The sequence below is a fragment of the Pteronotus mesoamericanus genome, unplaced genomic scaffold, assembly GCF_021234165.1.
Source record: "Pteronotus mesoamericanus isolate MK-2021 breed Mesoamerican mustached bat unplaced genomic scaffold, CSHL_Meso_final contig_59, whole genome shotgun sequence".
Classification (NCBI taxonomy): Eukaryota; Metazoa; Chordata; class Mammalia; order Chiroptera; family Mormoopidae; genus Pteronotus; species Pteronotus mesoamericanus.
The window spans coordinates 6,911,226-6,923,606 of NW_026555206.1; the positions used below are offsets into that span (position 1 = coordinate 6,911,226).

The following is a 12,381-nucleotide window of genomic DNA, read 5'->3' on the forward strand; positions in this document are numbered from 1 at the left end:
ATAGTGCAAGATTTCATCATGCTACTCAGAACAGTACACAATTTAAGACTTATGAATTATTTATTTCTGGAATTTTCCATTTAATATTTAGGGCCAAAGTTGACCATAGGTAATTGAAACCATGGAAAGCAAAACTGTGATTAAGGTGGGGACTACTGTATATACTAGAATTAAATGCATAAGTGAATATATTATAGATAATTATTGGAGGAAGAAATAACAAATAAGGAATGGGGAACACTAAAATGAATCCTATGGTGTTGGACTGGAATCTGAGGTATCAATATATAGTCATGGTTTTTAGTTATATATAGTGATAAATACAGAAATATGCGTGTGTGTGTGTGTGTGTGTGTGTGTGTGAAAAGGTTAATAAATACATACATATACTTCCTAGAGCTATCTGCTGAGAGTCTTAAGAGCAACAATATCCTAGTAGCAATGAGCATATCTATCACCCAGATCTTGATCTCTAAATACCATTCTCTAATAAAAGGAACCAGAACTCCAAGGACAAGTAGTTGATTGTAGGGGTGTGGTGGGAAAATACAAGATCTGCCTGCAACATCCTTGTAGTGCCAGAAAGTAAGGAAATGCTAAAACAGATAAGAGAGATGATTGATAGAAAGATAGATAGATAGATAGACAGATAGATGATAGATGATAGATACATACAGATGATGGAAGGAAGGATGGAAGGAAGGAAGCAAGGAAGGAAGGGAGGGAGGGAGGGAGGGAGGGAAAGAAGAAGGAAGGGAAAGAAGGAAGGAAAGATGGAGGTTTATTGAAGGAACACAGGAGCTAACCTGAAGGAGTTTCTAATGGCTAAAGCTAGATTGATTTGAGCAGCCAAATAAATAATGATTCTATTGGATTTTAACCGATAGAATAAGTAAATACTCTATTCATGAATCCATACTGATATGAGTAAATAATGGATTAAATAATTGTAGAGAAGGGGAAACTCTTACTGTAGAATTCTAATTAATTAATGTAGAAGAAAAAGGAAAATATGAATCACCATTAGGTGATATAATTATTAGGTGAAATAATTATTGCAGGTAAGAGTCCACTGATAGATGCTAAAATTAGTGTGCAAAAGTTTGAGAAGAGGTCAAATGAGTTTTGACAAGTCTGCCAAGACCAATGGGAAAGAACCATTTTTTCAACAAATGGTTTGGAGAAAACTGGATATTCACATATAAAAAAATGAAGTTGAGCCCTTACCTTGGTACCACATACAAAAATTAAAACAGATCAGACATAGATGTAAGACCTAAAACTATAAAACTTTTAGAAGAAAACATAGGAAGAAAGTTTGATGACATGGATTTGGCAATAATTTCTTGGCTATGACACTGTAGACATAGGCAACAAAAGAAAAACTAGATAAATTGGCTTACCTCGAAATTAAAAACTGTGCACCAGAGGACACAACCAACAAGGGAAAAGGCAACCTATGTAATGGGAAAAAACTTGCAAGTCATGTCTGAAAAGGAGTTAATAATATCCATGATATCTGAAGACCGCTTTTAATTTAACAATAAAAAATAATAATAATCCAATTAAAACTGATAAAGGACTGAATAGACATTTCTTGAAAGATGCTGTACAAATAGTTGATATGCATATAAAAAGTTGTTCAATATCACCAGTCATTAGAGAAATACCAATGAAAACTGCAATGAAATATCATCTTATACCCATTAGGATGGCTGCTATAAAAACAAAAACAAAAACAAAAACAAAAACAAACAGTCCTGGTCAGATGGCTCATTTGGGTGGAGGATTGTCCCATACACCAAAAGGTTGCAGGTTCAATTCCCAGTCAGGGCACATTCCTAGGCTGCGAGTTTGATCTGTGGTTGGGGCACATATGGGAGGCAATCAATGTTTCTCTCTCCATAGATGTTTCTTTCTCTCTCTCTCTCAAAAAGAATAAATACGTCCTCAAGTGAGTTTTTTTTTTTTTTTTAAACAGAGTATAAAGTGTTGGTGAGGATGTGGAGAAGTTGGAACCCTTGTGCACTGTTGGTTGGGAATGTAAAATGATGCAGCCATTATGGAAAACATTATGGCAGTTCCTGAAAAAATTAAAAATAGAATTATCATGTGATCCAGCAATAGGACTTCTGGATATATATTCAAAAGAAGTAAAAGCAGCTTCTTGAAAAAATGTTTGTAGCCCATGTTCATAACAACATTATTCATAATAGCTGAGAAGTAAAAGTAATGCAAAAGACCATCAATGGATGAATGGGTAAACAAAATGTGATATATACATACAATGGAATATTGTTCAGCCTTAAAAAGGAAAGGAATTTTGACACATGCCACATCATGGATGAAGCGTGAGGACATTATGTTAGGGAAAATAATTGAGTTACAAAAATACAAATACTATTTGATTCCAGTTACATGAGTTCCCTAGAGTAATCATTCTCATAGAAACAGAAAGTAGAATGGTGGTTATCAGGGCCTAGGAGAAGGGGGATTGGGGAATTATTTAATAGGTATAGAGTTTCAGTTCTGCAAGATGAAAAAGTTCTGAGATTAGTTGCACAATGTTGTGAATACTTAACACTACTCAACTGTACACTTAAAAATAGTTAAGATGGTAAAGACTATGTTATGTGTATTTTACCATGATTAAATTTTTTCGTTTGAAGAGAAACAGAATTTGTGTAGTCTCTAAGTATCTCTCCTTAGATGTTTATTAACTACAAGAGAAAGATAGTAACTTTACTGTGGAGAAACTCAGCAGAGACCAACTTAACCAAATGATGAAATTTAACATCATTAGTAAGAAGACATATCAATGTCAGGAACCCTATGATATGATACACTGGAAAGGATACATCATTTTTGTGGTATTCTTGTCCAACATGCATAATCTCAGTCTAATCATGAGAAAACATCAGACATACCAAAATAAGAAACATTTGACAAAATCATCGATCAGTACAATTTTAAAAACGTTAAGGTTATAAAAGATAAGGAAAGACAAAAGAACTTCTATTGCAGTTCTACAAAACTGCATGTAGTTTTGTTAACTAAATGTAGTGTGTGATCTTGGGTAGAATTTGGAGACAGAAAAAGAACATTAGTGGAAAAACTGGTGTAATTCTAATACGGTCTTTAGTTTAGCTAATACGTTAATTTTTAACTTAGTTAAATAATTAAAATTTATTTAAGCATATTATTTGATTAAATAATTTTACATTTAATTTAGCTAAATATGGTAATGTTAATTCCCTAGTTCTGATCATTGTACTGTGGTTGTGTAAGATGTGAACATGGGGGGAGACTCAGTAAGGAAGATATGGAAACTGCTATTTTTACAATGCAATTAACATTGAGTCTGAAGAGAGAAAGCTACCCTATCATTCATAAAACCCTTGTATTAATGACATATTGGAGGCTGTCAGGAATCTGAAGTTCAAATCTGAAGTAGGATTTCTCAGACACTAGTGGGAGATTCCTACAGAGACAGGGTGGGGCCAGTGGAGTCCCCCGGGCTTCTTTGCTCAGGAGCCTGCGCTTCTCTCACAAAAGTGTTGGACTTTCCTATGTATCAGTGGCCACTCTACCTCTCAGAAATGAACTGGTTTCAGGAAGATTCCACTGGCAGCCTTCTTTTCCCAGTTGCAACCTCCAGCTGTTCAGTCAGTCCTTGCCATCCCAGAGACACCCTTCTCTCTTGGAGGTGCAACGTCTGATCTGACACCTCTGGATTTTCTTGGTCGCCTTCCTTTCCTTCTTCATTTCCCCAGGTCTTAGTTCTGTCCCAAGGAGTTCTCACTCAGAGGTCCTCTCCTCCGGGGACTGGCAACATCTGAGAATGACAACCTCCAACCTCACAACACACTCCAACAGTCGCCCAGTCTCCTAGTTTCTCTGAAGTTTGATGTGTGTCCATAATGGCCTTTCTGCTGCCGCTACTGCCACTGATAGCTGCAGTTCCTGTCTAATGACACTCTCCTACAGCCACAGCTCTCCTCAGCCTCTGTGCAGTCCTCCTCACCCCTCCAGGTCCAGGGAGATAATAACTCCCACTACTGCTGGTCTCTGTGTATCTTGCCGTCCCTCATCAGTTCCCTAAAGTCTGTTCACACCTTTGTGAACAGTCCCTCTCCTCAGGCAAACCTTTTATGTGCCTTCTGATTTTCACCAGGAACCTGACTGACACCCATGGATGTGTGGGTATTGACATGCTGGGGAAGTCCTTTGGTGACGGGCACACCAAGTCTCCTGGAGCCTGGACTTGGCTCTCTGTGGCCGGGACGGGTAAATGTATGCTGGAGCTGTGGACCCAGTATCAACTGTGAGCTCAAATCCATGAAGCAAAAATAAAAGAAGCATAGGCAAGTTGGACAATCATGAAACTGAGGACATTCATAACATCTCCAGTTCAGATCACACAAGGAATCATCATGCTTCAGACGTAAGACAGCCCTAAGAATTTAAGTACTTAAATTTTTTTTTCCTGAGTTGGTAATTGCTAAGCTAGCAAATTGCTATTTGAAAAATGGGCTCTCCTTAACTTGATAATGCAGGCAGTTGATCTTTTGCCAAAGTGGGTTGTTGAGCAACTTCCATCTGGAGAACTAGTTGGCTCCTGTCAAGACCTGATTCATCCTGTCCTAAGAGCTGGATTTGGCCTTCTGACTCAGGACAGACTAACATGGTGCCTATGTTCAAGGGCTGCGCCACTGGGGCCCAGTATGCGCCAGGCCTTTCAAGGCGGGGCAGCTCCCACTTGAGTCATCCTCAGCCCCATCTAGGCAGGTAATGCTTTTGTTTTTATTTTTCAATTACAGTTTACATTCAATTTTATTTTGTATTAGTTTTAGGTGTACAGGCAGGTAGTGTTGTTCCTTAAAGGAATTTCCAGGAGTCCAGCCCTGGTTGGGAGGGTCTTGGGCTATCCCCGATTCTTAGCTAGAAAGGAGTTCACCCTCAGGGAGCCATAGGCTGGCCTGAGAGGACAGGTTGGTAGCCACTATAGCTGGAAGGCCAGGTGGGCTTAGACCTGGGCTAGAGCACAAAAATCTAGGACTTGAGTCTGGTCTTGGGCAGCTGGCCTCACAAGTTGTCTTGCTTTATCCCTCTTGGGCATTTGGGATTTGTGTTTGTGCCCAGCCTTGCCAGGAGATCTGGGGCCATGCTGTGCTGTAACTGGAGTCAGGGTGCTTACACCAGGGCAGTGCATTAAAGAGGAGCAGGGTCTCATGGGGAGGGGAATGATGTGGTGAGGACAACAGTAGCCTGTAGGTTGTAATGGAGCGGGCTCTGGGCTGGCACTGGGGCCAGCGTCTGCTGAGTGGCCAAGTCTTGACAAGGGCCTGTCAAGGAGCTGGTGAGCTCATGAGGAAAGGGGGTCTGTGAAGTGTACCTCAAGGTGCGGCCTAGTGAGAAGGTGTCTGTGGAATCTGGAAGTCATCTCAAGACTGGTGGGTGACACCATCACCCATTCAGGGGAATGAGCACAAAGAGGACCTTGTGGGGGACACAAACGACCTTAGAGGAAAGAAAAGGGGCTTTGATGGGTACAGGGAACATCCCTATGGGTGTTTCAGCCCAATTTCCGTTAGCCATGTCCCAGAAGTACCCTCACCATTGGTAGCATTGCCATGATGCCCTGAGCAGAAGAATATTCTGGTACTTGGCTATAACGAGAAGAGAACAGAGCCATCCAGACCTGCTTAAAGTCCAGGGCCCTCACTTTCACGGTCTCTCTGAGTCCTCAGGGTCTGGTAAAACTAGGTTTACAGTTATGAGTACTTGAAACACAAAGTTTATTTTTGTATTATTATGTATTAATTGTATTATTTTCCATACAAATAACTGTAAACCTACTGACTTTTGCTCCACCCTGCATATTTGTAAAACTTGTGAGAGTAGCAGTATTATGTTCTTTTCATTAAGAAGACCTCTCCAGATTGTAAGACCTAACCACTCCAGCCAAATGGAAATGGCACCTGTGGTGCTGTGGCCCTGGGACCCAGAATTACTGCTGCCCACATTACCCACAGCCTAGCTGGGGGTGCTGGTCATCGTCTCGGAGAGCCTCTCAATACTACTCAAGAATGCAGGAGAGCCTCAGCCCTGTAGGACCCAGTTTGTGAAGGCCTGGGGTCAGGTAAACACTAACTAGGCCCTGCCACACCATCCTAGGCAGCTCTAAGGATGAGAGAGCTTACATGGGACAGGCAGCCTCAGAATCCTGCCTCAGGCCTGAACTGCATGATTAGGGACTCGGAGAACCTTCCCTCTACAACTCCTGTCCAGTGAGGACATATCTGTCAGTCTCCTGGCTTCAAGGCAGCCTCATACCTTTGCCACCCTTTGGCCCACCTACTGGTTGGTCAGAACTCTCTGGCACATCCCTCTCTAGCACATCATTGAGGAGGCAGAGGGAAAAGAAGTTTATCAAAAATTCGAATGCATGATCCCAATGACTATCAGTGACATGGCTAGGAAGGTGTGGCTATCCCCACCTTACAGATGAGGAAACTGAGGCTCAGGTTGGGCTGCTGACTAAGAGAAGTAGCATGTGGCATGAGCTCAAGGCATCTTCTTTCATCCTGAGTAACTAGGGAGGCAGCCTGGCTGCATATGCATGTGATTCCTCAGGGGCTGGTAGCACAGCTTTCTAGCAAGAATTCTAAGGCCAGAAGTACCTCTCCAGGTGGTCGTGGATGCCTCCATTTATTCCTAGAACATTCTGGGTAGGGGGGCATGGCTGACTTCACGGGGTCTTCCCAAGAGACTAGGCCCCAAGATGCAGAAAGGGCCGGGTTCCCTCACGTGCTGGCTGCCCTAGTGCTGGGCCATTCAATTTCTCCCCTGTATGAGAACCAGCCAACTGTAAGCCAGGAATGACTAGGATGTGTCCTCCTCTGCCTTGGACAAGGCACCGCCTTGAGCCTTCTACCTGTCCAATGGAGGCTGCATAGCTACTCTGAAGAGATGAGGTTCTTGGGAAGGGGAAGGTAATGGCCTCCATTCCACTTGTGCCCTTGGCTTGACGGGTCGCCCAGGTCCACAGGCCCACAGAACCCCCAAACCCCTGAAAGAGCCACCATGGGGACCTTGAGCAGCAGGCTGGAAGTCCTAGGCCTTGTCTGGCTACACACCTGTGCCCAGGCTGTGGAGAACTCAAAGCCCAGGGGCCTGGCAGGGCTGCTGTCCACAACTGTCTCTTATTCTGTGGTGCACTAGGGCCTTGTGAATTGGGGGAGCTGCGTTCCCCAGAACTGACATTTTTGTCTAGCTTTGGTTCTGCTCTTTGTCCCTGGCCCTCACAGGGTTCCAGAATATAGGGTACGGGGTCTCATAATGCCAGTACCACAGCCGGAGTGCTAGGGTGGCCCTACCCAGGCTTTTCTTCCTGTCAACGCCTGCGCTGACTCACTGGCTGACCTCCTAGTCTTCCTGGGGGAGGGCTGGTGCCCCAGAGCCCAGCCAGTCATCAGAGGCATCTATAAAAGCACACTTGTCCAGGCCCCAGCATCCTGCTTAGTCGTCACCTATTCCTGCACAATGCTGGGAGGTTTTGGGAGACTTGCTGTTGATGGCCTGGCCCATCGGACTGAGAAGGCCACTGAGGAAGCTGGTAAGGACCTGAGGCTCCTTTCCACCTGGGCCATTCTCCTCAGGCTGGGGGATTGGGAGCCGACTTGACTAGGTCTATTGGAAACTGATTTCTGAATGTTTGGGGCAGGCCTTGGCCCCATGAGGAGCTCTAGGCAATCAGTCCCACAAGGATAGCGAAGAGGGGCAGGTGCAGAAGCTGAGGAAGGCAGCTTGAGGTGGAGTCAGGAGGGGTCGATTGGCCCAAGCAACCCTCCTTCCGTGTGGCTCAGGGCAGGAGGGAGGCTTTCTCAGAGGAGGCCCTGGGGCATGGGGTGCAGGGTAGAGGGGAGCCCGGGTGCTGGATAGCAGCTGGTGGCTTGACTCCCTCTGGAGACCTGGGAGCCCTGCCATAACCAAACAGCTTATTTTGAATATCCTGTACAGAAAAAGGAAGGTGCATTGTTATTTTTACCATAATTTTAAAGCTCAAAAGATTTCTTTATTAAGAAACCACCAAGCCTGATTCTGTTGAAAGTCAGCCTTTGGGGTTTATGTAAAAGATATTTTCTGTGTTTTCAAAGCCCCCAGAAACCCTTTTTTTGTATGCAGGTATCTGCAGCTATATTCGGGGAGGCTAATCCAGGTCCCACCTGTCTGATGTTTAAGTTTGCTCTTCTCAATCTAAATGGCTGCAAATATGTCTATATTTCACTGGTTAACTCTGTAGCAGGTATTGACTGCCCCCTGTCCTCCTTCGCTAGGCCTCTGTGTTCTGTATTATTCCCATTCACAAATGAGGGAACTAAGCAGTGAAGGGGGATTTAGAATCAGAACCAGTTCTTCTGACTCCTAATCTTCCAATTCTAGTAGGATACCACCTAAACTTTAAACAACTCCAAGATGGCAGAGAGTCGCTCCTATTGGAGGAATGGCTTTGGAGAACTAGTTTTGCTGGCAGAGGCTTCCAAATATGGAATCAAGCTGCAGCCTCCATCTGACTGGAGGCAGGACACCAGCACACACCTAGAGGTGTGGTAACCTGAGAGACAGGCTCAGCATTGGCACCAGGTTTCTAGCTGGCAGGAGGGCCTCCTTGTTGGCACTATAGCCTGCATCAGACCGAGAGGCATGGAAGGCCTTTTGTCCTTGTCTGCCTCACTCAGCCTTTCTCCCAGCAGCCAGCAGCCCTCACCCCTTGCCCCCTTTTCTTGAGCCAGGTTATCTGGGCTTGGGGAATATCCCAGAGCTGCATTCAGGATATCCAGAGCTGTCTGGGCCTTGACAGGAGGAGAAGCTGGCTTTCATTGTGCTCTCAATCTGGGTTTGTCTCATCTTTTCAGTTCATGCCGTGGAGGGAGTGGTGAAGGAGGTGGTGGAGCATGCCAAGGAGGCTGGCGAGAAAGGTATGGTGGGGAAAGGGAAGAAGGGAAGGAGGAAAGCTAGGTACTGAGAGCAACCTGTTGTTTGAATAACCAGGTCAAACCCTGACCCAGATGTTGCACCCTTTCAGGTGGTATGCAATTATCTACGCTACCTGAGGTGACACACCAAACTATACTAAAAGCAGGATCCAATTAGATAGTCCCCTCTGTGGAATGTTGAGAAGACTATGTCACACAGTTTGCTACATGGCAGCACACTGGGACAAATCATTTAAGACATAAAAGTATATATTTATATACATACATATTTATGGAAATGTTTATATGTGTGTGTTGTGAGTATAACTATGTAAAAAGTACAATATATGTATAACTTATTCTTACAACAAAATAGGTTCCATATGAATCAAGGACTTAAATAAAAATACATGAAATTATTAAATTGTTAGAAGATAGCATAGGAGATTTTAGCATAATTGCAGAGATGGCAGGGCCTTTTTTAAAAAACTATGACAGAAAAACCAACAACCATAAAGGAAATATTAGGTAAATTTGACAATATAATACTTCAAATTTTTCATAGCAAAAAAATTACAAGCTAAGCCAAAAGAAAAACCACAAACTGAAGAAAAGTGTGTAGTAGAAATGATAAGCCAATATAAAAATGATCAAAAGAGATAATCAGTTCACAGAAAAACGCAGTATGAATAGGCAATATAGCCATGAACAGATACTCAGCCTCACTCATAAAGAAATAAATGCAAGTTGGAGAAATAAAACAAAATTTGAACACATTCCTCCAGAGCTCTTCTGCCCTCTATCCTGTTAGGGGTCCTCTTGGGCATGAACCAGGAAGACTGCCACACCCCCAGGGCAATCCAGGTGACACTGGCCCAGCAAGTGGTTTGAAATGTTTACTTTGCTCATCCAGACGTTATTCCTCTTCCTCATTGACAGCCATTGCTGAAGCCTTCAAGAAGGCCCAGGAGAGAGGAGACAAAGTTGTAAAGGAAGTCACTGAGACGGTGACCAACACAGTCACAAATGCTGTTACTCACGCAGCAGAAGGCCTGGGTAAACTGGGACAGTGACACATCTGCCACCAGCAGACTCTTTCTGAATCTCAATAAAAAGCTGTGAAATGCATACACTGAGCCCTGGATTTATTCCTATTTGGATGGAAGCACTGTATATGTCCTGTCACCTGTTGTCACATGTTGACACCTCCTGGGGGTCAGATAGTTCTTCTGATTAATTAGATGTGCTTTCACATTATGATTTCTCATCTCAGCAAGAACCTCTTTAAGAATTGTTAGTGTATGTGCTACATTTCTTGAAAGACTATTTTCCCAGAAACTATATATAGCTTTCAGACACCTCAGTGCTTCAGGTCACCCCAAGGGAGGACCATAATTCAGGTTATACAGACAGCTGGACATGTTTCATGTTCTGAAGGAGGCTTCAGAGAAGAGTTTTTCCTGGTCAGTCACAAAATTAGGCCAAGGAGGAACTGAGTGCACTGCCTGTTGACTGTTAAAGCCACTGTCCCATCTCCCATCTGACACTTGTGTTAGGCTTAATTGGTGGCAATGGGCAAGAATACTCAGGCTTTTCTCCTTCCTGCCATAAGTGAATCAGTACCATAAAGGTTAAACATATGTTTAAGCAGCATTTACCAAAACATTCGGATTTTTAAAAAGGAAATGATTTGTAAAGATATGGCATTGCTTACTTACCTTGCTGAAAGTAATTTGCTTTTAGAAGAAAAAGTGTTTTAAGGAACAAGTTAGTTGCTTACCACATTTCTGGCTTTCTTTGAGAATGGGCTTCACAAGTTTCTGAAGCCCAGGAATCTAATTTCCTGCCTTAGAACATCTGCCACTTGCTTGGCTAGATCTGCACCTTATAGCTTGGTTTGGTTTCTAACTTTTGAATCCTCTAAATCCAAACCCATTCTCAAAAAAATGAGAGCATTGTCAGTGGCAGTGTAAAGTGGAACACCTTCTTTGGATGGCAATTCCTCTTACCAGACTTTACTCTTCAGGTATGCACAGGTACATGCAGATGCCCCAATGGTGAATATACAGATTAATTGTGGACAAAAACACAGATCAGTTGCAGCATGTCTGTAATAGCAAGAGATTGGAAACACCCTAAAATGCTAATCATAAATCACTTGGAAGACAAGTTTTACTCTGCTTATTAAGTTTGAGATACAATATAGAGATGACACTGCTTCTAACATGTTGTAATGCTTTAGCTTGAAACTGGGACCTGTTTCTTGAAGGCCACCAATAGGGATTACATTTATATTAAATGAATACTCCATCACTGCTAAGAAGAATGAGGAAATGTACATATATATTATGGGAACAGTCAAATAATAAGATGTAAAATATATATGTAGAATACATTCTTTTACAAAGCAAACACATAATTACATAAAAATCAAAAAAATTGATAGCATATGTATAGCAAACATATTAACAGTGCTCATCATCTCTGTGTGTGATAATCTGAAGAATCTTTATTTTCTACATTACATATTTCTATATGCTTGAATTTAAGAGAAAATCAACACAGATATATTTTAAAATGTGGTCATAGAGGTCACCTACTAGTTTACTCAGGGTTGTTTCCTACTTAAGTGCTACTACTCAGAGTTTGCTGGTTTGCAAACTTTGTTACCACTAGCAACAATGTAAGTAAAGAAACTGAGAGTATTTAGATACTCTTAAACATTGCCTGGACCTGAAGGAGTGTTACCAGTTGATGAATTCTTCCTGAACAGGTTATAGACCAGCTCAGGTTGTTGAACTTGCATAGCAAATTGTGCATGAACTCGTCATATGAGGTAGGACCACATACCATGATGAATTAGATTAAGAAATAAACAAAAAAAACCCCAACAAAATATTGATTCTTCACCACAAAGTTGGAGAAACACTGCTCATATTCTCTTAGCTTTACTTTGCAATGTGCTATTATGAGACTGACGCACTACCTACCATGCTAATGAGGCACCTTGTAATGTGCTATTATGGAAAAAGTACTTCCACCTCTCATTTTTCTTTTCACTGTGCAAGCTGTGCAATGAGGGGCATGATGTCAACCTCATACAAACTCTGAACATGTAATAAAAAGCAATAGAAAGTGATGCCAGAGAATATGGTGGAGAGAGGACCCCCCAAAATTCTCTCTTCCATAGAAGTAATGAGAAAACTGGTAAAGACATAGTCAGAATGAACTCTCTTCAGAACTCTGGAAATTAACCAAAGCCTTATGGCAATCCATGGAGCATTTATGTAAAACATATTAAAAACAAACAAAATCTAGTTAAGAACAAAAAGGTTTTGTGATTTCTTTTAACTTGCTGTATTCTGTTTTCATCTCTCCCCAAACCCTCTTCTCCAGCTCCACT

General features: G+C 42.4%; 1 protein-coding gene across 1 annotated transcript; it reads left to right on the top strand.

The window, feature by feature from the left end:
• Positions 1-7,545: 7,545 nt before the first annotated feature.
• Positions 7,546-10,051, top strand: FAM25A (family with sequence similarity 25 member A). Its single transcript, XM_054580497.1, has 3 exons — positions 7,546-7,618; positions 8,919-8,981; positions 9,918-10,051. Exons 1-3 carry the CDS (start codon positions 7,546-7,548, stop codon positions 10,049-10,051), a joined length of 270 nt encoding a protein of 89 aa, XP_054436472.1.
• Positions 10,052-12,381: the final 2,330 nt, after the last annotated feature.

Excerpts from the sequence above, each read along its gene's own strand:
- FAM25A (XM_054580497.1), top strand. The coding sequence starts at position 7,546 with ATGCTGGGAGGTTTTGGGAGACTTGCTGTTGATGGCCTGGCCCATCGG. Across the intron at positions 7,619-8,918 it reads GAAGGCCACTGAGGAAGCTG|TTCATGCCGTGGAGGGAGTG; the intron begins GTAAGGACCTGA and ends TCATCTTTTCAG. Across the intron at positions 8,982-9,917 it reads CAAGGAGGCTGGCGAGAAAG|CCATTGCTGAAGCCTTCAAG; the intron begins GTATGGTGGGGA and ends CCTCATTGACAG.